Here is a 27,809-nt window from a genome sequence, read left to right on the forward strand (position 1 = left end):
CCCGGGAACTACTTCCCGGTCGGTCACCCATCCTCAAATTACTCCGGGCCAAGCACGCTTAACCTCGGAGTTCTTTGCTGATGAGCTTCCGAAAAATAAGTTGCAACTTGTTGGTATGAGTATCCTATCAATCCTATTAAGCCCTAGGCCAGGATGTCACACTCATCCCCCCTTAGAAGATCGACGCCCTCGTCGATCAACCCCAGGCCAGAAACGTCCCCTCTTGGCACACGTCCATGTGTCCAGTGCTGGCACATGTGCCACGACGGGCCACATGTCTTCCCGGTCGGTCACCCATCCTCAAATTACTACGGGCCAAGCACGCTTAACCTCGGAGTTCTTTGCTGATGAGCTTCCGGAAAAGAAGTTGCAACTTATTGATATGAGTATCCTATCAATCCTATTAAGCCCTAGGCCAGGATGTCACAACTGACCCGATCATATGATACCGGGACTTGAAAACAAATCACTACAAAAGGAGGTATAGCCTGCATAATGGCTTTGATGAAAACTTCTTTGCCATGCGAGACAAAGGCCGATCAGAACATCCACGAAGGCGCTTCTAGACCTTATCATGGAGGAAATTAAAAGTGGTTGTGGGTGCACTACCAACTTCAGTTGGTATCCCAAGATATATATCATGCCAGTACCTCTGGTTGCACCCCGAGCTGATTTTTAACACTCTATTTGATACCAATATCACAACGAGCTTCTAAGAAAACGGACAACTTGTCTCTGTTAATCGTCACAATAGAGCTGCAAAGTATCCTTTAACGCAGTGATACTCCGATCATCATTACGGGCGAAGAAGATAATATCGGCGACAAATAATAAGTGGAAGATCGGGGGCCCTACCGCCCATTACAATACCTTGTAGTTGTCCCGACTCCTCCTTATCATGAAGAAAACAAGAGAAACCCTCCGACTGAATTAACAACAAGTAAGGGCTGATCGAATCTCCCTTTCTAACCCCACGGGTTGGGATCGCGGGCTATGTTAACTCACCATTAACCTTCACCGCATATCGCACCTCCGTGACACACCTCATGACAAACTTGATCCATGGAGTGGCAAAGCCCATCTTGCATAAACATCCATGTAAATAGCCCCCTTCTACGGGATTGTAAGCTTTCATCACGTCAATCTTGAGGGAAAAATACGGGTGATACTGTACACCGACAGCACCGCACACCCCTACAGGCGTGAGGTGGCTTGCTAGGCCACGGCCCAACAACATCAGGTAACTGATTTTCCTTTTTGTTTTGTTTTCCTTTTCTGTTTTTTTTTGTAGAATGTGAATACTTCTGGAAAATAAAAAATTCTAAATTCTGAACATTTTTAACTTGGAACAAATTTTGAAACTGAACGTTTTTTTAAATTTGAACAATTTTTTAAAATGATTTTTTAATTAATTTCGAAAATTGTTCGAAATTTAAATTTGTTCAAAATTCAAAATTCGTTCAAGATTAAATATTTGTTCAAATTTTAAAAATTGTTCAAAATTTAAAATTTTGTTCTAATTTCAAAATTCGTTCAAGATTAAAAATTTGTTCAAATATAAATTTGTAAAATTTCAAAATTCGTTCAAGATTATAAATTTGTTCAAATTATAAAATTCGTTCAAATTTAATAATTTTCGAAACAGAAAAAAACAAAAGAAAAATAAAACAGAAAACAAAAATAGGAAAATGAAACGGAGAAAGGAGTAACAAAAAAGAAAAGAAAAAAACGTAAAAAAGAGGAAGCTCGCACCTAACTGGGCCGGCCCGTACCGCGCGCGAGGTGTGCGGTACGCGCCGACCTGGTCTCTTGGTGATACGGAGGCCTGGTACGCAGTGAGGCCCAACAAAGCAAGTTTGCCCGGCCCAAGATGAGCAACGCCATAGACTCCGTCGCAGTTCGCCGTCGCCCGCGGCACCTTATCCCGTCGGCTTTTCAATTCCACGGTTCCGCCCCACAACGACAACGGCACGCAGCTCGCTCTCCTGTTGCCCTCCCAACTCCGGCTCCAACTCCACCGCCAGAAGCGGCTCCTCCTCCTGTCCTCCCCGTCCCGGATAGCCGATCCACCGCCGGGAGAAGCTACTCGGGTCCTCGTCGTCGTCGTGGAGAGACGAAAGCGGGCGGGGGAGCGCCGGCATCGCCATCGCCATCGGCTTCGCCGTCGGCGCCAGGCCGCCAGCGACACGAAAGCGTGGTAAATCCTCGCTCTCTCTCTCACACTCAAATCCGATGCTCGGATTGAGTAGTAGCATCTACCAAACCTAGCGCTAGCTGCTGTACCTGTGATGCAGCATGTACGCCCATGGCTAGCCCTACAATTTGCAGCGCTGCAACTGAACGATGCCCCTTCCACGATTCGGCTGCACGCGCGGCGCCTGTGGATGTCCTCGCGCAGTCGCGCTAATACGTTGATACTTAGCGTTTCGTTCTTCGTTAATTTATGGTTCGAATTTCAGCATCGGCGCACCAGGCGCGCGGTTAAGATTTCAGAAGGACGGCGGGCGCCATGCAGGTTTGGGGTGCTCAGTTGACCTCACCAACACCTCTTCGGCGAGAACCATGGCCGCTATTCGGTGGATGCTCCGAGTCTACACGAGATAGCTGTTGCTTCTTGGGTGAGGCCGCGATGTTCCATCATATCTCGCGTTATCTCTTATTATGCGTGTGATTACCCTCAACAACTTCTCATGGATTTTTGGCATTTTGGGGAGCATACCTGAAGTTGCTCCAGTTTTCTGCCAATTGTCTTGAATCTTAAGTTTCTTATTGTAGGGAGTCAGAAACCATTATGTAAAGCACAGTGCTCTCAGGTGTCACATTCTAGCTCTACAACAGATGCAGCTCATCTTCAGAAGGAGGTACGCCAGGAATGCACTGGATGCTAAATATATACTAATGTTGAATATCAACCATTGTCGTGTTTTATTTTTATTTCATACCATGACAAGAAATACCAATGCAGCATTGCGTCTGTATTTCTTATGTCTTGTGTCCTATTGAATTGCTAAGGATGACTGAACCTTTTAGAACTGAGTGAGAAACACAAACATTGTTTCTTTTCTATGGCGTAGTCATGCAGTCCTCTCAAGCAGGATTTATTTTCTGAATTTACTCATAAATATTAGCCATTACACATTTTTTTCAGGACATGAATTCTTGTGTTGATAGGCCAACATCCTATCTGCACGTGCAAACTCTTAGGGATTTCCCAGTTGAAAAGCTTTTTGGAGAGGTGGTCCTGGTCCGACTTGATTCTGTAATACTACTGGACCCTCTAGGCTCATGCAATTTGTCACTGAAAAGGACACTATCAACTATCAAATACCTGTACAAAGCAGGAGCCAAAGTGCTTCTAGTTACCAGTTGGGATCCAGTGCTCCAATCTGTCATGCCAGTGCTAAATTCAACTGAATCTCTTGCAGGTTAATTGATATCCATGTGCCGATATGCTTATCCAAGTCTTTACAATGATAAGTTGTTAAAATATTGTTGTATTTTCAGATCGATTTTGTTCTTCTTTACGACTTTACAGCAGAATGATTCTATCACCAATAAGCCTGAGATTACATACTTCCGAAAAGGATTACATGTTTGTGCAACATAGCCCTGTAAATGTATTTTATTATATGCAAACCAAACTGATCTGTGTATCTGGATAAACCGAGTTAGAATGCTATTGAGCTCCATTGCACTAAATGTCTGGACAACAGCATTTCCTGCTTCTCTCTTTTTCTATACTGTTGATTTTAATATACTGGTTTAGTTCTGTCATGTATTCTGAATCACATGTTAAAAACAATGCCAACTTATTCACATTTTATTCATTCTTGATAATGGAAATAATGAGTCATAAATGCTGATCATCAGACTACCTGTCACCGCTTCTTCAAGCAAAGGTCATCCCAGTGAATGGTGTCCCTTGTTTAACATCATTTAAGAAGGAAGAGTGGGTGCAGAATGATATTATCTTGTTTGAAAATCTTTTGAACTTCAGGGGAGAAAATGCAAACTGCATTAATTTTTCTCAGAAGCTAGCTTCAGGTGCTGCAGTTTTTGTGAACGATTCTTTCTCAATGTCTCATAAGATTCGTGCATCAACTGTTGGCATCACTCGCTTCTGCTACGCATCTCTTGCCGGTTTTCAGTTTGAGGAGGAGCTTATGCAATTGCTAAAGATGACAGACACCACAAGGCGCCCATACATTGCAATAGTAATAATTGGTCCTTGTTTTATTTTCCGTTCATAGTATATACAGTTGTCATAAACTATTTACAACGTTAAGGCAATACCACCTAAAAGACAACTTTCTTTAATTCCTATCTACTAGCTTTGGTTTTAACACCTCAATCTGTTTAGTTTCAGTGTCCTTTGTTTTTGTTGCCAAGTAAAATTGTTCTTTACTTTTGGCGCAATCGGAAAAAAGGAGACATCTTATGCTGAAAATATGTTGATTTTACAGAACGAAACAAATTTGATTTGTGTTCAAGAAAAATAAAATGTGTTTATTCGATCCGTCTGATCATCGACGTTGAAAAGCTAAGCTATTGTTGTTTTGAGGCCATGACTTGTTAAATACACACACCGAAACCAACCACATGCTCTTTTTCTTATTCTTCATTATCATCAGACCGAGGACTTAGATTTTTTTTTCTTGGCAGCATCCATGTCTAAGCATAGGATTTAGTTTTTTCTGTACAATATCAGATGATTAGAGCTGCACTTCTTGTCTTGTGCTATACTGATTAATGGAGCAAAAATACTTGGTGCTATTTCAAAGTCTGGATGGTAGTATTGTACACACAGATAGTTTTTTTTTCTTTTTCTCAAGTTCATTAGAAATACTAATGCTTGGAGATATAGTGCATCCTCAATGTATTGTCCTGTTATGTTTATGGTAGATAACATGAAAATTTAGTGGTTGTCCTGGTGAAGTCTCTTCAAGGTGTTAGTTGAAAATATTACACTCATGATGTTTAATGATTAATCACAAATGACAATTCTGCACCAAAATGATCCTTGGTCCTAGCAAGTCTTTTCTGTAAACTATCTGCAAGCAGGATAAACACTTTGTATTAGGACATATTTTGTGAGGTTTTTTTTTATGTTGTTTAACCATATGGATTGTTGATATTGTTGGTTATTGCAGATTGGAGGCAGCAACTTCTTGAGAAAAGCAACAGCGCTGCATCTGTTAGCCTCTCATTGTGATGGGTTGTTCCTTGTTGGCAAATTATCATTTCAAATAATGAATGGCCTTGGAATTCCAGTGCCCTCTTGTTTGCTGGAAAGAAATGCAACCAAGGAAGTGCTACAACTTATCCAAATAGCTCATAATAGGAATATTCCTATTTATTACCCAACAGACTTTTGGTGTTTGAACAGCAATAACAATGAAACACTAGAAATATTTGACTCAGCTGAACTATTGTCTGGTGAGTTTGACCAGGCTTTAGTTATTTATATTTGTTTATGTGGTTCCAATACTCATCTCTTCTTTCTTGGGTAGCGCTTGTACTATTCGTTCTTTTGATTAACATCCTGTTTAGGATACAACTCTCATTTATTTTCTTAATTTACATGTCAAAGTATAAGTTTTTGCAAATATATACACGAATGGATGAGATGAGAAATAATCAAAGTGACTAAACATGAATGAAAGGGCTACTTATCCATCCTTGTCGCCAAAGTTCCTACTGCTTGCTGCATAGCTGCTGCCAACAGAACCATGCCCGTAACATTAGTTTGCCACCATTGAAAAATAGAATGCTTGTTGCTGCTACCAGCTCCTGAAATTACCTGCATCTACGAAACAGTTCACCTGATTTGGTGATAATACATGCTTATTAGTCCATTGACGTCTATTGTTGATTATGTATTTTTTGGTATTCTAGTATTTTTGTTGCAGTCGATACCTATATTCCTCAAAATTGCTTGAAGGGGTGATTTCGATCAGTTAAGCGCTAGTAGGTACTTTATACAATAATGAAGCTTTCTGATGTCCATGTATGTTCCAGGATTAAGTGCTTTGGGCTGGACACCAGTTGATATAGGGCCATCAACACTGGAGACAATTTCTTCATTAATGCCATCATACAAGGTAAGAAATGCTATTGCTACCAATGTGTTGAGGTTTTATGTAGTGCATAAAAATAACATTAACTGAAATGTTTAAAACATCTCACATTTTTTCATGTTTCTGTTATTAACTATGTACTGCACTATTTTAGCTGGGAAAAAATTCTAACAAAAAAATCCCACCTGTCATTCTTCCCCACCACACTCCCTCCCGCCAACCCAAGAATATGCAGAAGTGTTGTGCATGTTGCATTGTAGGAAGAACAACCAGTTTAAGGCACATTGGCTTGAAGGCCATCAGAGGACGCAGACCTTTAACTGGCTAGGGCTCGGGAGTCCATCCTTCTCCAGCGCCTCACACGCCGGGATCTGGCGGCGGTCAGCGAGCGTCTTGTTTTATGCGGATGGCATTGTCATCTTCTGCCATCTGGACAGGACAGAGTTGCTCGTGCGGCTCACTCGCATTCTTCAGCCAGCCCGGGGTTGCACACCAACTTTTCCAAGGATCTGCATGCCCTGGGCTGAACTGCATTAAAGATCTGTTCTCTGTAGCCACATTCCACATCCACCTCAACCCCTGCAGGTTCTAGCCGAGTGAGGTTGTGAATTCCAAGTTTTCTGTGTTGAATTATTTGTCAGACCTTGGGTGGGTCAGCTGACACTGCTGTGCCTGCCATTAGCATTGTCTTGAAATTCCCGCCGCACCCTGCTGACAAGCACAAACAGCAGGTGATCGGGGTTGCCATTAGCACTATCTTGACAAAAACCGAACTGCAAAACATGCTCCAAAACATGTCCCACAGCTCTATAAATTACTTTGGAAATCTGAGGCTTCATCAGAATGAAGCATTGCTGACAGCAATACACCCTGAGCAACTTGAAAGCTTATGATTGATATGTGATGATTTATGTGCTCAAGTTTACTTGGTGTAGTGTTAAATATGAGTATATGGCATTTATTGAAGTTCCTTTGTTTCTGTTACCAACTTACATGCTAAATCTTAGGAGAATCCTTTTACCCTGTCAAGTTCTAATTCTTTTTTTACATATATATTTCACACAGAAGATCCTATGGATCGGTCCTACAAGCTATGATGCAACAAAAGAAGTTTCTGTTGGGGCAATACAGCTAGGTCAGATACTGGACAAAGCAAGTCATAATAGCTGTGATGTTATTTTAGTAGGAAGTGCAGCATGCAAGGCAGTAAAAGGGATATCAGACTCCTCATCACAATACACAACCTTTGAAAATGGATCTATTGTATGGGAATTTCTCAAAGGAAGAATATTGCCTGGTATTGCAGCATTGGACAAAGTACGCCGTGCTCTAATACTATTTCTGTTACTCAGTCTGTGAGTGCACTGAAAACGTTATCAAGTTTTTTTTTTAATATAAAAAAGCTGATGCTTCTCAGCGTATGTGTGTGCATATACAATCAATGCATTATGCATGACATAAATCTTATCTCAAGTTCTCAACATTTTCAAGAGCCTGATATCCTGATTCACCTAGCATGCCAACAGATATGTGCATACCTGTACAATTAAAGTCTCATTTTCGAGTGATCCTACTATGGATTTAACAATGTAAATATAAAATTTTCTTGAAATTACATGTACAAATCGAGGAAGTTCTCTGTCTCTAAATTATTTTAAGAGCACATTCCAATATTTGACATGGTCATTTTTCTGTTTGTTATAATGCTAAGAACTGGTCATATAATCTTCTAGATCACTTTACTCTTTAATGCAGTACTTTCATTTGAAATTCCAGAGTTTATAGTTCTACAGCTCACAAGCAATACTAAATTAACAGAAAGGGATTGAGCAAAACAAAACTTGAACATATACAGTTGTGTAAGAGATGATGATATCCATAACAATTATTAAATATGGATCCATGGGAAAATAGTTAAATTGAGTTTTCCGTACAAAAATTAATAACGAAATTTAGTTTTCCGATTGATGATTTGTGGCTACATGCTTATTGAGTCCTAGCACCAACTAGCTCATTGTTGCATTAATTTTCGCAACTGTATTCATAAATTATATTTCATAGCAGAAACAATCATTGCCCTGTGATGGATTCCATTCCTATATGGGTCAGATGTCTAAGAGGCATTCTCTTCTATTTCTATTGCATTTGACGGCATATTGACATGTGCATGTAATTTTCTACAGTATCATTTTTCTTACCAAATAATTCAGTCAAATGAAGGTCCTCTTTTTTTAACTACCACAGATGCAATATTATTTCGAACTGGAAAACTGTAAAGTTTGATTTACTAGTTATCTTGAAAACAAGAATCTTCTCTTTTGCAGAGTTACCCCTATAAGATCTCATGGGATGATGTCTTCTCTGACCCTGAACAACCATTGTTTGTTGATATAGGAAGTGGTAGGCCTCCCTTCAAGAACATTCAATCTCAGATCATAGTATGTTGCATGATGAACACAGATGGAGACGCACGATCCTGTTTCTGTAATTGTGGTTTGCCGCACTAGTTTCAGTTAATGGTGCTAGCTGCTAACATCAAAACAGCTTTGTGATAGAAAACCATGAATGTGGCTGCTCTTACTGGTTCTAGCGTTGAAGTACAAATTAGTAATACACATAACACATGTCTGTATTGCTCTTTTCAGTCTTTCTAGTACCTGTAGGGCTTCTATCCTTTCTCAGAAGACTTGAATCTCTGTTCCTGTTCTGTAATGGTAAAAAATAAACTAGTTCATTCCGTTTAACTGTGACTGGCTAGTGTTCCCTTCATCAAAGTGCATGTTTGCATATGTATGCTACCGTAAATTACAAGAATATATAACATTCCGTAACTTCATAGTTTATCTATTCTATCGATTTCTGAGGCCTTGCATTTCTCGTTCTTACACCCTTCTCAAGTAAGTATATTTCTTAGTGCAGGAAATGGTTTGTTTCTATACCAAATGGCTAGAAACTGGGATGGTTCAAATTTTCTTGGGCTTGAGATGAATGAAAAGGTAAATAATTGCATGTAGCCTATATTGACTTGAATGCTTCAACCTTTGTGTAACCATTTTTCTGTAGCTTGTTATAAGGTGCCTTCAAGAAGTAGCATCAGCTGGGAAAAGAAATTTGTAAGCATCTTATGCATCTACTTTCATTAGCAGAACTATTGCTCCTTCTTTTCCTTTTCCTAACCCTTTATCTGTTCATGGCTGTGCTCTCAGTTTCAACAACTAGTTTGCTCAGAAAATTATTCAGACAAAGAACAACCTAATCTTGTTTCGGTGACCCTGTCCACCTCAAGGACTTGAAGCATACTTTTTCAAATGTGGTTACTGCATAACTAGTCTGACTGAACTTGTCAACGCTTATAGATTGGGCATAAACTTATGTAGGATGTTCATGGCAGCGGTCTCAGTTCCAACAACTAGTTTGCTCGAAAATTATTCAGACAAAAGAACAAACTAACCTTATTTCGGTGACCCTGTCCACCTTGACTTGAACCATCCTGTTTCAAATGTGGTTACTGGATAACTAGTTTGACCAAACTTGTCAAAGCATGTACATTGGACTAAAACTTGTCAACTATGTAGGATGTTGGATTTTTTTTTTTGTCATACTCTCATAATTTGATTAGGAACTAGACCAGCATCTATTCTCTGGCAATGAATGACCCATTGGATCTTTTCACTTGCGAAGATGCCAACACAATCGCGCACAAGTAGGAAAGATATATGTATTTGTGTGGAACGAGAAACAAACATACATTTGCTTTGTTGATGTCTCGAAAAGATCCAGATTCTACAGTAGATGGTGGATTACATAATACCAAGTGAAAAATGTTGTGAGGACTACATGTTGCATTTTAGGCAAACGTTGCTGTATTTTACTACTTCCTCCGATCCAAATTCATTGACTCCACTTTATCTAGATGCGGATGTATCTAGTCAACAATATCTAGACAAAGTAGAGTCAATTAATTTGTATTCAAATTCAAATGACATAGTTGCAAATTGCTTTTCATGTTGTAGTCCTTAGACGTAAAATGCTTCCAATATCTGTTTGAACTTATTGCAACAATTGTACGAATTTGTTGTTCTTTGTATAGCTCGTTTTTATTATCTTTTTTGTGTCTCCTTCTATTTCATTGTCGCTGATGCCATCGGTTCTTTTCGGCAGATATTTTCTATCAACAAATGCAACTTCCACATTTCGCTCCATTATTTCAAGTTATCCTGGACAGTTGACTCTCGTCACAATACAGGTACACGTAACTCTTTGGTACTATGGTATCTCTTCACAGTACAGGTATACTAAATTTTTTAGTACTACTGCCTTTTTTTTCTGTGTGTATGCTCAATGTATCCTACACTATCTTGTGGATAACGGAGAAATGCATAGGAGCTCTCGGGTGCTACACACCCCCATACTTTGAAAAATAAAAAATAATTTTAAAAAAGGTTTAAAAAATTGAAAATTTTGAAATCAAAGATGATCAGGTATTGTACTTGTATAAAAATATTTCCCTAGGTAATTACTTTCATTGTATCCTGGGTAAAAAAACAAACTCGAAACACCTCATGACCAGGTACTGTTCACTTTATATTCCTCATAATTTTATTTTATTTTGCCCTAAAGACCATGGAATCATTTCTTTTCCAAATATTTTTTTAAGAGTACAAACTTGATCATCCTTGGTTTCCAGGAAGGTTCATTTTTTTTTTTTTGGCTTTTTTAAAGTACTACAATTTTTGCGGTGGATCGGGGTGTGTAGAACTCGAGAGCCAAAAGTGCGCGTTAGTGGGATAACCTGACTATCTTTTACAGTTACTGTCTTTTCTTTGCAGTGCCCAAATCCTGACTTCAACAAAGAGCAAAATAGGTGGAAAATGGTACGAAGAATGCTCGTCGAAGCTGTTGCCGATCTTCTTCAGATCAATGGGAAGGTAGACTGTGGTCCTCACTTCTCCATTTAAATTGTTTGAACATGGTTTACACATCCTGCCGAAGCATGGAAGCAGGATAGTAACTAATGTAGTTCTTGAGAAATGGAAGCTTAGAAGACAGTATGATGACCAGCTCAGCCTATAGATTAATTAGACCCTCAACGATATCTTGCATGCACATATGTTTGTGTGATTACAGCATCAAGCTCAGTCAAGTGGAGAATATTTCTTTGCAGCTTAGTAAACTATAGATCTTCACTTGCTGATGTAGAACTAAACCATAAATCTGCACTTGCTGATGCAGATTTACTTACAGTCTGATGTGGAGTCCGTCCTGCTCGGAATGAAAGAGCAGTTCATCTCACATGGCAAGGGCCTGCTTGTGGTGGACGGGGATGACGATGGCAATGACCAGATAGAGAATCCGTTTGGCGTAATGTCGGACTGGGAGCGCCATGTCCTGGCTCGCGGAGCTCCAATGTACAGAACGATGCTACGCAAAGTGTGAAAGCTTCACATTCTGAGAGTGAAGGCATGATTCTCTTAGTCCTCTATTCCAAGAAACTCGTAACTTTCTCAAAATTGTACTAATAATCCTTATATGTCCAAGTTGTCCATTCAGTAAAAAAAAAAAAACTGGAAGATAAAAGGCAAATCAATTATCTGCTGATGTCTTATGTCTCCCAATTGTCACCAATTAAATAACCATCTTCTCCCAATCAGCAGCAGCATGCTCTAAAATGGCAGGCTTTGGAATACCTTGCCCAGGTCATCGGCCGGTGGAGAGGCCAATGTCACTGTCAGACATGGTGGCGATGCTCGACGTCGACCTCCAGACAGCCCGCGTGCCAAGAACGCCCTGGTGTGTCTCCATGGCCGCGAGCATGTTGATCGTGACGTAGGTCGGGGGAAGCTCTGGCAACGGCGCGCTGCTGTTGAGGTACTGCATGACCTGTCTCATGCTTGGGCGCGCCACCGGCGACGGATGCAGGCATGTCAGCCCCAGCCGGAGCACCAGATCCGCCTCGGCGGTGTTGTACCCCGCGCGGAGCTTGGCGTCCACGGCGCCCGTGATGGCACCATTCCGCCAGTGCCCCAGCACCCAGTCCGCCAGCACGAATCGGTCGTCGACGTCCTCCTCCGACTCCTCGATGGGCCTCCGACCGCATGTGACCTCCAGGAGGAACGCGCCGAAGGCGAACACGTCGGAGAGGGTGGTCGCTCTGCCGGTGCGCACCAGCTCCGGCGCGAGGTACCCCATGGTGCCGACCACATGCGTGGTCTTGGCAGACGCTCCATGGTCGTACAGTTTCGCGAGGCCGAAGTCGCCTAGCCGACCGTTCATCTCGCCGTCGACGAGCACATTGCTGGCCTTGATGTCCCGGTGGATGACAACCTGCTCCCAGTCCTCGTGGAGATAGAGCAAGCCGGACGCGACGCCTTTGATGATCCGGAGCCTCTGAGCCCAGTCGAGAGCGGTCTCCTCGCCATGGCCGTGCAAGTACTTGTCCAGGCTGCCGTTTGGCATGTAATCGTATACCAGCAAGAGCTCCCCTTTGCGCCGGCAATAGCCGAGCAGCTGGACGAGGTTACGGTGCCGGAGGCGCCCGATGCTGACGACCTCGGCGATGAACTCCTTCATCCCCTGTCTCGACTCATGCGACACCCTCTTCACGGCGACCTCGGACCGGGACCCTGGGAGTACGCCCATGTACACGCTCCCGAACCCTCCGGCGCCGAGCAGCCGCTTGTCCTTGAAACCGGCGGTAGCGTCGTACAGGTCCTTGAACGCGAACCGATGGGGGCCGAATTCCACCTCCCAATCTTCACGCAGCTCAGCGTACCTGAGACGGCGGCGGAGGAGCAGGAGGCCGACGCCGACCGCCGCGAGGACGGTGGCCGTGGTGATGATGGGCAGCACGATGGCGAGTGCTTTGGACCGAGGCTTGGGGCCAATGCGGGGCAGCTTCGGCAGCTTGGCGTCGTCGAGCGCTGGAGCGGCGCCGCCGTCCAGGCTGAAGCTCCAGCCTAGCACATAGTTCTTGCACAGCACGATGCTGGACCCCGACGAGAAGCCGACGTACGCTGTGTCGGCGATGATCGTCGAGAGGTTGATCCTCGTGGACAGGAGCGGCCTCTTGGGCCGGGGCGACCGCGCCGGAGCCATGGCCACCGTAATCTCCGTCGTTGCGGCGTCGTAGTCTACCCATACCTGCATCGGGTCCCGGCTCCCCAGGTCCAGGTTCTGAAATGCGCCGGTGGCGTCGTCGTAGTAGCCCGCCGTGGCGGCCGCCGAGGAGTTAAGGCTGTTGACATCGATGCCGACGTGGTTGCCGTCCATGTCCTCGAACTCCGTGTTGCGCACGGTGTCCAGCTCGACGGCGAAGACGCGGTTCCGTGGGTCGCCGTTGTCGCTGGCGTTGAACATCCCTAGGTACTGCGCCGCAGTTGCAGTAGACAGGTCCCGGCTGGTCGGCGCGACCAGGAACGCCAAGCCGCTCGTGCTCAGGCCGATCAGCTCCGACACGATGGCGAAGACGAAGGTAGTCGAGAATGAGGACATCACGGGCGCGCCACCACCCAACGTCGACGATGGACGGTGGAACCTGACCGGATCCGGGTGGAAGGCGTGGGCTACGTTCAAGTTGGTGTCGTTGGTGAGCAGCAGAAGCCCATCCGGCGTGACGCTGGCTGTACCGCCGAGCGCCAGCCCCGCCCCAGCGGCGGCGAAGCCCTCATAGGCGAACTCCACACCGCCCTCGACGACCACTGCCACAAGCAGCTGCGCGAGTAGCAGCTTCTTGGGAAGCATGGCCGCCCTCGCGCGCGGCTGCCTTAAACTTTGACCTCTATCGCAAGCCACAAGCTCAGGAAGTCAGAAGCAACACAAGGATTAGGTGTAGTACTTGACAGATAATACTACTACTTTTAACTAGGAGGCTATGATTAAGAAACTGGTATAATACCTAGCTAGCGCGGAAAAATGGTCACAAGACTTGCCATGGCGGCTTGGCTGACAGGCATGACTGCGATGTGACGCTGATACGCCTGTTGACACTAATTTCGTCCACAAATGTCCTCCTCAATTTCGGACCGGAAATAATCAACGGGACTGAGCAACGTGGTCCCGGTGCAATATTTTAGCAGATTTTTTTTATTTGACAATCGGCTGAAATGAGAGAAGTCCCAGTCTACGGATCTGTTTGCAGCTTATTGAGCTCGATATGAAAAACGGTGTGAAACAGTGGAAGCAGAGATTTAATATTTGGTAGAAGCACTTTTTATGGTTTTTGTTAGTTTTATGGGTGAAATGTCGAACACCCCCCGCGTGAAGGTATTGTATAAATGCTAATTTAAAAAAAGTACTCCCTCCATTCATAAATAAATGGTTGTGCGGTACTTTCAAGATTGATTAGCAAAACGGGAGAAAATTGTATTGGGAAGTGCAAACCAACATCTCTCTTCTCTGTTAATTCTTTCACCTCCAATAAGCTAAGTGCATATAGAAAATTAAGATAATAAGTGCTGAATATTATTGAGTTTGATTCCGTGCGAGAGAAAGAAATATTTTTTGCAACTTTAAAATGCATTGCGAAGATAGACGTACACTCTTTTATGGATAAAGTTTAAGGCTAAATGTTCACTTATTTGAGAACAAAGGCGGTTTATATTAATTATCTCTAATATGGATGTATCAAGTTTTAGTACTATAGATATTCATATTAGTGACAAGTAATATAAATTGGAGGGAGTAGCTATTTCTAACTGTTTTATTACAGAATTACCATATTTAATAACCGAATAACCTTCAATTTAACTTTTTTGTTGCAATAATTTTAAACACGCTTTTCTAGGAATAATGTTGAAGTGTTTGGTCAGAATTTATTTTAACATTTGGCATTTGGCCTATAAAAAAATTGTGGCTTTTGTAAAAGGTGCAATCAATATTACAAGATTTATCTACAGGAGATTATTGCAACCATTATATTACAAGACTTCTCCATCGATAAAAATCTCCTGTTTTTTTCATAAATCCATGATTAAGAGCGCATTTAGCCAACTTTTAACTATTTTATTTCGTAGAACTGATGTAAAATTTTGTGTACAAAATGTTTAGAATTGATGCAAATCAATTCTCACCATGCATCCACGACCACGAGGCACCAACAGAACCACCGAAAGCCAGAATCATGTCTCCATCAATCATTCCTATAAGTCAAAATTGCATGGCTTTTGCAAAATTTTGTGTACTTAACGTTTGATTTGGCACGATTTGTGTTTTGGGCGTTGCCATTCTCTCTGGTGGTGGCAACATCATCTTCATTGACTAAAGGGTAGTGAGCCTAGCTCAAGTGGTTGGGAAAGTAGATGTATAAACTTAACATCTTAGTTCAAATTCTCACGGATGAGAATTAAGATTCCTATTTATACTTGAGGACCAGAATTTTTATGGTACTCATGCAATTTCTCATGTGGACTAGGCTTGGTGTTTAACCATGATTTTAAACCCTAATTGTTAGGGTTTTGGTATCGCAGAGGAACACGTGTACCTCGGAAAGACCCTTAAGGTTAGAGAACCGCTGAGGGCTAGAAGCAACGCTCCAAGCTTAACAAAGCCATGGCGACAGTGGAGTGAAGCGACATCAGTATGACAGAGAGAGACACGGTTTTACCCAGATTCAGGGCCCTCGGGGTGAGGTAAAACACCTACATCTTGCCTTGGTGTGGTATTGATGTCTCGCCGAGCGAGTAGTGTTTACAAGGTGGTGGCTTGTTCTAGATCTCGATCCGATCTGGTCTAGGTGGAAGAAGACTAGATTGAATTCTAGCCCAATCTCCCCTCTATGGAGCAGCGCATCCTCCTTTAATAGAGGCACCAACCCTCGTCCCCTTGGAAACTTGGGAGAGGGGTAACCACAGGCGTGCACAGGGAGGAGGACAGCTGCCCCTAACTACACGCAGGACGCCCCTCCACCGGAAAGGGAAGACCCAGCGACAGCGATGACGAATGAAGCGGCTTCCGCACGAGCGCTAGAGCTCCCTCGCGTTGATGAGATACCCGCCGAGGATGCATCGGCAATGGAGATAGAGCGTGTCGCCGAGCCAGCGGGGGGCCGAGCAGCCGAGGTGCCCCCTTCACGTAGAGCACGCGACGACTTGAAGGATCCTACCGGTGAAGTGACAGAGTCTTCTGCCGCACGGCCATCCATCCTAAGGACCCCAACGCAAGGAGAACTTGTCGAGGCAGGGAAAACGGCGCCCGCCCCTGGCGTGGAAGATCTCGCGAGTGGGCCTACAGCGGGTGACATCATCGTGCCGCCAGCCCATGGCTCGGGGAGCGCGCAACTGGAGGTTCCCCTCCGCGAGATCCTACTATTGACGAGGAGGCCTCGCTGACAGACATGACCCTCACAAGGTGGACTACATAGAGGTGGTTGAAGACGAAGGTCAGATGCAGGTCATCCATGCTCCACATTCAACCTTGGAAGCAGAACACCCCTCTCGCTCTTGCCTCTGATCCGATCTCTTGCAGGAAAGTTGAAAGAAGCGGACATGGTGTTTTGGCTTATAGGTCGAAATGCACCTATTATGAAAAATGCATTTCAAGTGTCTTTTGAAATATCATAAAATTATGAAAAAAATTAGATGTACATATTAACATGCGATGCACACAAAATTTTATGGAAAAAAGACATTTTTTGTGGGATTCATAAAAAAGACAAACAAAATTACGGTGAGAGATTATTCTAAAGCACTGAAAATTATCATTTTACACAAGTCACATAAAATGTTATTTTTTCGCGGGATCTTGTATGTGGATATAGAACATCTGGATGTACACCTAGATTTTGTTCCAGGTTTAACGTTTTGAACTATGTTTTTCGATGATAGATGCATCTAGACCTATGAATCGGAATGGATATCCAGAAAGAAACATAGAATAGCTTAAGGAAAAAAGAAACAAAGAAACGAAGATAGCGAGAAAGAAAGAGAGCTGGGCAAGTTTCCTTTTGGTGACACGAGAAGCCTTTACAGCTTGACAAGTTTAGTGGACCTCGATTAGGCGTGGATGTCTGGGGAGGTTCCAAGAGACCGCAGCGTGCGTCCGCTAAGCTATAGGAAGCCGGCATGTCGACGGAACAGGCCTTTTTTACGTTCATGGGTGGGCTCGTGGGCATGGTGGGTTTCTTTTCTTGGAACTGTGAAAGGTGCTTAGTTCCTATTCCTCGGCTCTGAATTATAAGATGACTGGTTGGACTGACCGACTGATACTGGCATGGTGTGTCTATGTCTTCAGTTGAGTGCGATTTTCTTAAGTCTCAGACACCCCAGAAAAGTGCAACTCGGTCACTTTTTAACAGAAAAATGCAACTCAAACACTCTTTTATAAGCGATTTAGACTTAAGGAAATCCCAGTTAACTGAAACATAGCAAAACCGTAAATATTTCTGGAGGAATATGTGAATCTTAATTGTTGGAATCTCCATATATATCCCAGCGACCAGATCGTTCGATCAATGTCTGGCTGGACTCCATTTTTTCAGGGCAAGCAACAATATATCAATATTTTAGCTGAGGGAAGTGGTTTCGAAGTTTGAACTCCTATACCTGTCGTTCAAACGTAGAGACCGCCGGTTGCTGCACATATCTAGTCACGGTGCCATTACAAGCCAACGTGCTGCCGCGCCATTTCAGTGCTACGGCCGCATGCTGGAGCCATTGTCCATTTCAGTGCCGCGCCATCCTATCGTAGAACGAAGGGCTAGGCACGCACAGCGACAGCAACTCCACGGTTCTACTTAGCTTTACGCCTTTACAGAGAGTGTGGAGATGCATGCACCGCGTATGTTTCTTAACACAGTCCATGGCCGACGACTAAACATGGAGACGCACCGCGTATGCACCGTCTTCTTCCATCGTCTCGCGAGTCGCGATCGATTGTCTCATCAGCTAGCGCAGTTCCCTTCCGATCCAAACGACGACTAAACCTGAAACGCACGACAGGGACATGCACAGATCGATATATAGCTGCCGTGAGATCGATGATTGGCGCTGTAGGGATCGATCCTCCGATCTTCTTGCCTCTGACCTAAAGTACCAGCAGGATGGATGACGTGGGCTTAGCCTAGTGGTTGGGGTCGCAGTGGCGCACCCCAACGACCGGAGTTCGATTCCTGTCAGGAGCGAATTTCGGAATTGTCACATCAAGTTCCGCTTCTACTATATCAAAAAAGTGTCTAGTTCCTCCTAGACACGGTTTTTTTTTTGAGTACCAGCGGGATGCGGCAAACAAGAAGATACAGATGCATGCGGCGTGCCTATTGAAGGATTAATTTAGACATGCATCCACGCATGGCTACCGTTAGAGTCCATTCTTGCATGGCAATGTCCAAGTCGAATTAACTAAGTTGAGATCGTAACAGAATGCTCTGCGGACCAAGATCGGCGTTTCAATCCAGACGTAGTTATACGTCAATGTTCTTTGTACGTAGTCAAACTTCTTCGCCGCCATGAACGGAAGGGGAACATACATGTTAGCTTTGGAAATCTTTGTTTAGTCAAGGGCTGATTCACGCTTCGGTTTCCAACATATGCTTCATGCATGTGCCTCATTCATTTTCAAAATTTGTGTACTAATGATGCTTAATTAGAGGAGGGAGAAACTATGACATGTAGATGTCCCCATGCTCAGCATCAAGAGGAGCTTGGCCGGAACGGCACCAAAGAGGCGGTTGTGGTTGAACCGCAGCCTGGGCATCGCCGCCATGGACTCCAGGATGCCCCCGACCAGCCCGGGATTGTACAGGTCCAGCACAGCCAGGCTCGCCATCTTCTCCCAGCCGGAGCGCATTAAGCGTTGGCTGCAGGTCCTGCGGCGACGCAATGCCCTGCACGAACTCCGGCAGCCCTCCGGTGAGGCTCTAGAGGTCGAGAAGCATGAGGCTCTCGTGCCCGGCGAGCTCCACAGGAAGCTCCCTTCGAGCAAGTTGTTGTTAGGTCCATCTTGAGGAGGCCCTTGAGTCCACCTAGCTACGGAGGCAGAGACCGGTTAGAAAGGTCTTGCTCATGTCCATGATCAGAAGTTCTGCTCATGTACATGGCACAGATTTTGAATATCATTATCAGTCCGTAAAACTGAACTGAACCAATCAACTTATTACACAGATATGAAAATTGAAAAGAACATGGGGCAGATGCTAGAAGCAGACACGGAAGGATCACATGTTCAGGTACAGTTTTCTTGGCTTGTCAGGATCGAAATGTAATTCTTGTGCTACTGAGTTTAAACAACTGGTAGCAGATGTTAGGTTAAACTAAATGTGTTATGAGGTTAACCAAATAAAGGTAGAGAGTTTTAATCACTGAAAAAGGAAACAATGACAATTCTAGACAGCTGCGCTATGATTTTTCATGGTCTCCATTGCGTCCTTACTAAACCAAACAAATCCCGACATTAACGATGCCAAATAATGATTCCAAAATGCTGATTGGGATCATGGCCGCTACCAAAATATCAATAAGAGTTAGGATTAGGCTTCTTAGGGAAAATGCGGGTCCACCAAAAGAGGGAGTTACGCTAGGGCGATCGTGAGGGCGATCGTGGTGACACTAGGGTTTTCCTCTCGAGGGTGCGAGATCTCGGCGGCGGAGGTGAGCCCGACGGTGGGCATCGTCTCTGCGCGGCGTCTGGGTTTGGTCTCGTGTAGTCTCAGCTCTCTCTGGAGGTTGGGGCGAAGTTTCCATGGCGGCTCCTTCACGTTCGGAGGCGCGAGGCAGTGGCTCATCTAGGGCATCGTCTCGATCGCCGGCCAAGAGCGGAGCGGAGGAAGTTGCAGCAGGGTTGTCGGCCAAGATGGGAGATCTTCTCCTTACTGACAAGGAAGCTACTGGGCTGGTCATCAGAGGAGCGGAGTCGATGAACATCCCAAGGCCAAGATGGGCGGCGGTGGGCATGGTATGCTCACCGCGGAACCTGGTGATCGGTGCCCTCGAGAAAGCTATGCAGCGCGCCTAGGGCCTCCATCGCCTGGCGCAATTTAAAGATCTTGGTGGGAACAGATTCGTGGTTCGTTTTTCATCGGAGGGAGATTGGCGTCACGTACTGAAGAACGGTCCCTGGCAGTTCGACTTCAATGTGGTTTTGCTCCAAGAGTATGATGGATCAATTCGGCCGTCGGACATGACTTTCAACTCCATGGATGTTTGGGTAAGGGTTCTGGACCTACCTATGGATATGATGAACAGGGTACATGGTACACTGATAGGAAATTGGATTGGGAAGTTTATCAAGGTGGAGGTAGATGAAGAAGGCTATGCATGGGGTAAGGACTTGCGGATAAGGGTTGCGGTGAGAGTAGATCATCCGCTTCCGCGGGGTGTCAACATGATAGATGAGAAGACTGGACAGGGGAGATGGTTTGACGTCAAATATGAAAGAATTCCCCATTTCTGCTTTGACTGCGGGTGTCTTGTCCATAAGGAGGATGTGTGTCCGGCGGAGAAAGAGGAGACGCCGCAGTGGGGCGAGTGGCTGAGGGCCTCCCCAAGGAAGAACCAGAAGCCACCTCCCGCTGCTCGTCCATCTTTCTCGTCCGGGAGCTACACTGGTCGATATGCAAATTCAGAGACTAGCGACAGCAGGGGCTTTGTTTCGGTCCGTGATATTCCTCCTAGGAGAAACCTGGCAAATTCCTTTGCCTACTCTAGCTCCTCCCGCACTGGCGGTGATGAGCGACGTAGAGAACCGGATGAAATCTCGAGCCCAGAAAAGCGCCACATGGAACAAACTATGGAGAAACAAACGGGCAAGGCCCCAATGGAGGGTGCTCCTCGCAAGGCGAAAACGGGCACATATACCAGGAGACAGAGGAAGAATGCTGATCCGGCTCCACATCTTATTCCCCAAGCACCACTGGGTGTTAAGGGACGCAAGCGCAGCAAGAAACAGGTTTGGATGCCGGTACCTGTCCAGGTGGTGGGAGAAGAAAATCCTGAATCAGCTGGGAAGAGACAACGAGTAAACACCGTTTTTGACAGACTTGGTGAGACGGGATCTCCGCTGGAAGGGCAGAAATCGAGCTCAGTGTTTGACAGACTAGAAGACCCATCGGCGGTCCCTGCAAGGCAGGGCCGCCGGTCACAATGAATCTGCTCGGCCTCAACTGTCGTGGACTGGGGTTGGACGCGGCAGTAGGCGAATTGCGGGACCTGATTAGGTCCTACAACCCGGAGGTGGTGTTTCTATCTGAAACTAAGCAGAAAAAGAGGTTCATGGAAAGGTTACAGTGGAGTATGGGATTCCGTCATGGGGTGTGTGTGGAAGGGAAGGGAAAGGGGGGTGGTCTTGCTCTATGGTGGAGAGATGGGATTGAGGTCTCTGTCCGTCCCTGGTGCCACTATTATATAGATGCAACAATTACCTCTGCGACACACGTTTGGAGATTTACGGGTATATATGGGGAACCAAGGACAGAGCTGAGAGGGAAGACATGGGAAGTGCTACGCTATCTTCGGGCACAAGATGAATTACCATGGATTTGTGCTGGGGATTATAATGAAATCTTGCATCAAGAAGAGCAGCTAGGCCAGAATAATCGGAATGAGACTCAAATGGCAAATTTCAGGGAGTGCTTGACGGACTGCCGTCTTGTAGACCTGGGGTACTCTGGATATCCATTTACATGGGATAACAGAAGAGAAGGGCTCAATAATGTACAAGCAAGATTGGACAGGGCCACGGCAAATGAATCTTTCCTTGCCATGTTTCCCCTTACCAATGTGCAACATTTAGTTACTGAAGAGTCTGATCACATGGCTCTCCTTATAAAGGTTCGCGCTGAGCCGGACAGCCGGCCAGCGTCGTTCGACAGAGGGTTTATGTATGAGGAAATGTGGTCACGGCATGAGACATACGATGATATGGTGAAGAATGCTTGGCTGTCAACGGTTGGACATGGTGAAAGTGTGGTAGGGCTTTGTAACCGGCTGAGAGAGGTATCTAAAGAGATGCAATCCTGGAGTTACAGTACATTTGGGTCAGTCCGTAGAGAAATTAAAAAGCTGAAGGTAGAGATTGAAAAAGCCAAAGAGCATGCCCTAATCTCAGATTCCTCACTGGAGGTACGAGAGTTAGAGCGTCGGCTGCATGAGGTCTATGAAACCGAAGAGATTATGTATCGACAGAGATCTAGACAAGAGTGGCTCAAAGCGGGTGACCGCAACACAAAATTTTTCCAGAACCGAGCATCTCATCGAAGGCGAAAGAATACAGTCCGGTTTCTCCTGCGACCGGACGGCAGCAGGTGTGATACGGATGAGGCTATGCGCCAACTCGCACAATCCTTCTATGCCAATCTGTACACCTCGGAAGGGGCCTCGAATATGGATCGAATTCTGAACCGCATTGAAGAGGCTGTGGACAGGGACATGAATGGGAAGCTGACTGCAGCTATCTCTGACAAGGAAATCGAGACGACCCTTTTCCAAATGGGGCCGACGAAGTCACCTGGGCCGGATGGGCTGCCTGCACTATTTTTTCAACGCCACTGGGCTGATTTAAAGAGTGCAGTATGCAGAGCTGTGAGGGATTTTTTGGCGGGAAAGGAATGTCCTGATGATTTCAATGACACTGTGTTGGTTCTGATACCAAAGGTCAACTCGCCAGAATCGCTTTCGCAGTTCCGAACAATTAGCCTCTGCAATGTGCTATATAAGATCGCCTCCAAAGTATTGGCTAATAGGCTGAAAGGGATTCTTCCGATTCTAATCTCAGAGGAACAGAGTGCTTTCGTTCCGGGGCGATTGATCACTGACAATGTATTTGTGGCCTATGAATGTACACAAGCAATTAGGACAAGAAAGCGAAAAACTCCTCTGTGTGCGGTCAAGCTTGACATGGTAAAGGCGTATGATCGGGTTGAATGGATTTTCCTTGAGAGGATGATGCGGAAATTGGGGTTCTCAGAAGCCTGGGTCGAGATGGTTATGAGGTGTATTACCACTGTCCGATTCTCAGTGAAATTGAATGGAGGCCTATCTGACAGTTTCCTTCCATCCAGAGGTTTACGGCAGGGTGATCCGCTATCCCCCTACCTATTCCTGTTCTGCGTCGAGGGCTTCTCGGCCCTTCTTAAAGAAGCACAACACGAAAATATGTTGAGGGGAGTCCATTTTGGGGCGGATGGCCCTCATGTTACCCATCTTCTTTTCGCGGATGATAGTGTGGTTTTTCTGGAGGCTACTGTAGACAGTATGAATACTCTCAAGAGAATTCTGGGTGACTATGAAGCTAGCTCTGGGCAGAAAGTCAACCTGCAAAAATCATCGGTCTTTTTTGGGAAAGGGTGTAGAGAGGAGGCGAAGAATGGGCTGAAGCAGCAGATAGGTATTGAAGTCGAGGCTCTTTCTGAGAGATACTTGGGACTGCCCACTGTTGTCGGTAAGTCGAAGGATGGCTGCTTCAAACATCTGCGTGAACGCTCTTGGGGGAAAGTTAAAGGTCTGAAAGGCCAAGGAATGTCGAAGGAAGGGAGAAGCGTCCTTGTGAAATCTATCCTGCAAGCTGTACCGGCCTATGCGATGAGCTGTTTTCTTCTCACAAAAAAGTTCTGTAAACAACTGAGTTCTATTTCTTCGAACTTTTGGTGGGGAGACTCGGAGGGGCAAAAAAAGGTTCATTGGATCGGGTGGGAAAGAATGTGCAAAAATAAAGCAAGGGGAGGATTGGGCTTTCGAGACTATGAATGTTTCAATCAAGCTTTCCTAGCAAAGCAAGGGTGGAGAATGATTACCCAGCCTGACTCACTGTGTGCTAGAGTGTTGAAGGCTAGGTACTTCAAGGAGGGGGATTTCTTGACTGCAAGTTGTCCCAAACGAGCCTCATACACATGGAGAGGAATTATACATGGCCGTGACCTCCTGAGAGCAGGCCTAGTGTGGCGAATTGGGGACGGCACATCTATAAAGGTGCATGAGGACAACTGGATACCGAGATCAGGTGCTCAATGTCCACTGGGACAAAGAGAGGAAGACTGCCCGAGGCTTGTTAGCGAGTTCATTGTGCCTGAGGGGGGTGCGTGGAATGAGGAGATGGTTCGGCAACACTTTTTTGATATCGATGCTGCCGACATTCTGTGCACTCCAGTCGGACGCCCGGGTACACAAGACTTCAGAGCTTGGAACTACACAAAAAATGGTGTTTTCTCGGTAAAATCTGCTTACCACTTGGCGGTTCAGAGAAAGAGAGATGCGCGAGGTGCTACTGAATCGTCAAGATCATGCCAAGATCACAAGGGGTATCTGGCGCTTTGGGATATCCCGGTTCCGGGGAAGGTGAAGGTGCACATGTGGAGGCTAGTGGAAAATGGCCTGGCAGTGGGATCGGAGCTCAGTCATAGGAGAATTAAAGACGGCGTTGTCTGTCTAGCGTGCGGCAGATCGGAGAGCTTGGTTCATCGCTTCTGGACTTGTCCCCATTCAGCTTCGGCATGGTCACTCCTCTCGACCCGGACGGGTGTTCAGCTGGAATCTCCGCCAAAAAGGCTAGCTTGCCATGCAGATCTCAAAGGCTGGTTGCTGGATTGGATAGGTCGGTGTTCTGCGGATGAGGGCACCTGGTTCTTTATGCTGAGTTATAATTTGTGGCTGGCTAGGAACAATGCCCGGGAGACCCATAAACTGGATGATCCTGGTCAGATTGTCTCTCAAACTATCGCTCAGATTGAGGAATGGCGGAACCTGAGATCCCCAGCATCGTATGTGGCTACCCCAGCTGAGCGCTGGCTTCCACCGGTACAGGACTGGGTGAAGGTGAACACGGACGGAGCCTTTCGTCAAGGCGAATGCAATGGAGGGGCGGGCGTGGTCATCCGAGACCACCATGGTGACTTCCTTGGCGGAGCTTGCCATTTTTTCCCCCATGTTGCAGATGCCGAAGGCGCGGAGCTATTGGCGTGTCGCCGGGGACTCATCTTGGCAAAGGAGTTACAGGTTGCTCGGGTAATTCTGGAAACGGATAGCACTGGGGTTAGAGCAAAGCTGCTGAAGGAGGAGATGGATCGATCCTCATATGGCCCGTTGGTGGAGGAGGTGAAGGCACTTCTTGGAACTTTTGGTGATGCTTCCGTGCGGGCGGTCCGTCGTTCTGCTAATAGAGTAGCTCACGTTTTAGCGAAACAAGGCTGCGACAATAATATTTGTATGACTTGGCTTGGTGTTCCACCAGACTTTGCTAGGGACACAATTGTATCAGACAATCTGATGTTTTAATATAATCGCAGCTCTTTCTCTCAAAAAAAAATTAAAAAAACTAAGTTGAGATCGTAACAGAATGCTCTGCGGACCAAGATCGGCGTTTCAATCCAGGCGTAGTTATACGTCAATGTTCTTTGTACGTAGTCAAACTTCTTCGCCGCCATGAACGGGAGGGAACATACATGTTAGCTTTGGAAATCTTTGTTTAGTCAAGGGCTGATTCACGCTTCGGTTTCCAACATATGCTTCATGCATGTGCCTCATTCATTTTCAAAATTTGTGTACTAATGATGCCCAGTTAACGGGCTATAAAAAATAAAATATATTTTTGCTTAATTAGAGGAGTGAGAATATGAGAGACGAGGCGTCTGTGGTGATTTCATCAATTTTAAGATCCGATCCGCCAGCTCAATCTTCTGAGGATGCTCATAGGGGTAGGATGTGTGTGCGTGTTTATAGGGGTGATTGTATGCGCGTGTCTGTGAGCATCTGCATTTGTACTGTGTTTCTAAAAAAAGTGTGGGGTAAGCGGACTCTTGTACAAGAGTCAGCTTTAGCACGTGCTTCTAGGCACTTTGTGAGAGTGAAAGGTGGATGATGGATTGATAAAGTATTATATTTTTAGCCAACTACTGTGAGTTTTGGATATAGATGTCCCCGTGCGGCGGCGACGCCGCGTCACCCGGGGATCCCGACGTCTACCACTCTAGCTGACGTGGGCATACCCTTTTGATTTATGGGGATTTACCAATGATCTCCTTTCTGTTGGAGATATGCCCAAGAGGCAATAATAAAGTGGTTATTATATATCTTATGTTTATGATAAATGTTTATATACCATGCTATAATTGTATTAACCGAAACATTGATACATGTGTGATATGTAAACAACAAAGAGTCCCTAGTATGCCTCTTAACTAGCTTGTTGATTAATGGATGATTAGTTTCATAATCATGAACATTGGATGTTATTAATAACAAGGTTATATCATTGTATGAATGATGTAATGGATACACCCAATTAAGCGTAGCATAAGATCTCGTCATTAAGTTATTTGCTATAAGCTTTCGATACATAGTTACCTAGTCCTTATGACCATGAGATCATATAAATCACTTATACCGGAAAGGTACTTTGATTACATCAAACACCACTGCGTAAATGGGTGGCTATAAAGGTGGGATTAAGTATCCGGAAAGTATGAGTTGAGGCATATGGATCAACAAGTGGGATTTGTCCATCCCGATGACGGATAGATATACTCCGGGCCCTCTCGGTGGAATGTCGTCTAATGTCTTGCAAGCATATGAATAAGTTCATAAAGAGACCACATACCACGGTACGAGTAAAGAGTACTTGTCAGAGACGAGGTTGAACAAGGTATAGAGTGATACCGAAGATCAAACCTCGGACAAGTAAAATATCGCGAGACAAAGGGAATTGGTATTGTATGTGAATGGTTCATTCGATCACTAAAGTCATCGTTGAATATGTGGGAGCCATTATGGATCTCCAGATCCCGCTATTGGTTATTGGTCGGAGTGAGTACTCAACCATGTCCGCATAGTTCTCGAACCGTAGGGTGACACACTTAAAGTTGGATGTTGAAATGGTAGTATTTGAATATGGAAAGGAGTTCGAATATTTGTTCGGAGTCCCGGATGAGATCCCGGACATCACGAGGAGTTCCGGAATGGTCCGGAGAATAAGATTCATATATAGGATGTCATTTTATGTGAATAAAAATGTCGCGGAAGGTTCTATGGAAGGTTCTAGAAGGTTCTAGAAAAGTCCGGAAGAAACCACCAAGGAAGGTGGAGTCCACATGGGACTCCACCTCCATGGCCGGCCAACCCTAGTGGGGGAGGAGTCCCAAGTGGACTCCCCTTAGGGGCCGGCCACCCCCCACATGGGAGGTGGAACTCCCACCTTGGTGGGAGTCCTAGCTTGGCTAGGTTTCCCCCCTCCTATGGAAGGTTTTTGGTTCAGGTCTTATTCGAAGACTTGGACACCACCTCTTGGGGTTCCACCTATATAATGAGGGCCAAGGGGGAGGGGGCCGGCCACCTAAAACACCACCAAGGTGGCCGCACCCTATAGTGGCCGGCGCCCCCCTCTCCCCAAACCCTAGCCGCCCCGCTCCTCCACTTCCCGCACGCTTAGCGAAGCTCCGCCGGACTTCTCCACCACCACCGACACCACGCCGTCGTGCTGTCGGATTCAAGAGGAGCTACTACTTCCGCTGCCCGCCGGAACGGGGAGGTGGACGTCGTCTTCATCAACAACCGAACGTGTGACCGAGTACGGAGGTGCTGCCCGTTCGTGGCGCCGGAACCGATCGTGATCAAGATCTTCTACGCGCTTTGCAAGCGGCAAGTGAACGTCTACCGCAGCAACAAGAGCCTCATCTTGTAGGCTTTGGAATCTCTTCAAGGGTGAGACTCGATACCCCCTCGTTGCTATCGTCTTCTAGATTGCATCTTGGCTTGGATTGCGTGTTCGCGGTAGAATTTTTTTGTTTTCTATGCAACGTCATCCTACAGTGGTATC

At 45.4% G+C, this 27,809-nt stretch overlaps 2 protein-coding genes across 4 annotated transcripts; one reads left to right on the forward strand and one right to left on the reverse strand.

Moving 5' to 3' along the window:
* The first annotated feature begins 1,960 nt into the window (after positions 1–1,960).
* On the forward strand, positions 1,961–11,675 carry LOC124706468 (phosphoglycerate kinase-like). Of its 3 annotated transcripts, none has more exons than XM_047238132.1 (14): positions 1,961–2,197; positions 2,460–2,618; positions 2,776–2,861; positions 3,149–3,425; positions 3,871–4,214; positions 5,151–5,436; positions 6,019–6,101; positions 7,143–7,394; positions 8,402–8,477; positions 8,997–9,073; positions 9,141–9,190; positions 10,239–10,323; positions 10,907–11,005; positions 11,310–11,675. In XM_047238132.1, exons 2-14 carry the CDS (start codon positions 2,510–2,512, stop codon positions 11,511–11,513), a joined length of 2,028 nt encoding a protein of 675 aa, XP_047094088.1. In that variant the 5' UTR covers positions 1,961–2,197; positions 2,460–2,509; the 3' UTR covers positions 11,514–11,675. The 3 variants fall into 3 exon arrangements, with proteins under 3 accessions (XP_047094088.1, XP_047094089.1, XP_047094090.1); XM_047238133.1 differs by having other exon boundaries at positions 10,239–10,367; positions 11,310–11,460; XM_047238134.1 differs by having other exon boundaries at positions 10,887–11,005; positions 11,310–11,460.
* On the reverse strand, positions 11,440–13,817 carry LOC124706467 (L-type lectin-domain containing receptor kinase SIT2-like). Its single transcript, XM_047238131.1, has one exon. The coding sequence runs from the start codon at positions 13,815–13,817 to the stop codon at positions 11,775–11,777; it is 2,043 nt and encodes a 680-aa protein (XP_047094087.1). The 3' UTR covers positions 11,440–11,774.
* Positions 13,818–27,809: the final 13,992 nt, after the last annotated feature.

The sequence above is a fragment of the Lolium rigidum genome, chromosome 4, assembly GCF_022539505.1.
Source record: "Lolium rigidum isolate FL_2022 chromosome 4, APGP_CSIRO_Lrig_0.1, whole genome shotgun sequence".
NCBI classification, from domain to species: Eukaryota; Viridiplantae; Streptophyta; class Magnoliopsida; order Poales; family Poaceae; genus Lolium; species Lolium rigidum.

What these genes read in the sequence shown, in the direction of transcription:
- LOC124706468 (XM_047238132.1), top strand. Translation starts at nt 2,510, where the DNA reads ATGCAGGTTTGGGGTGCTCAGTTGACCTCACCAACACCTCTTCGGCGA. An exon ending in CAGCTCATCTTCAGAAGGAG is followed by an intron (nt 2,862 to 3,148) that starts GTACGCCAGGAA and finishes CATTTTTTTCAG; the next exon opens with GACATGAATTCTTGTGTTGA. An exon ending in CATTAATGCCATCATACAAG is followed by an intron (nt 6,102 to 7,142) that starts GTAAGAAATGCT and finishes TATTTCACACAG; the next exon opens with AAGATCCTATGGATCGGTCC.
- LOC124706467 (XM_047238131.1), bottom strand. Translation starts at nt 13,817, where the DNA reads ATGCTTCCCAAGAAGCTGCTACTCGCGCAGCTGCTTGTGGCAGTGGTC.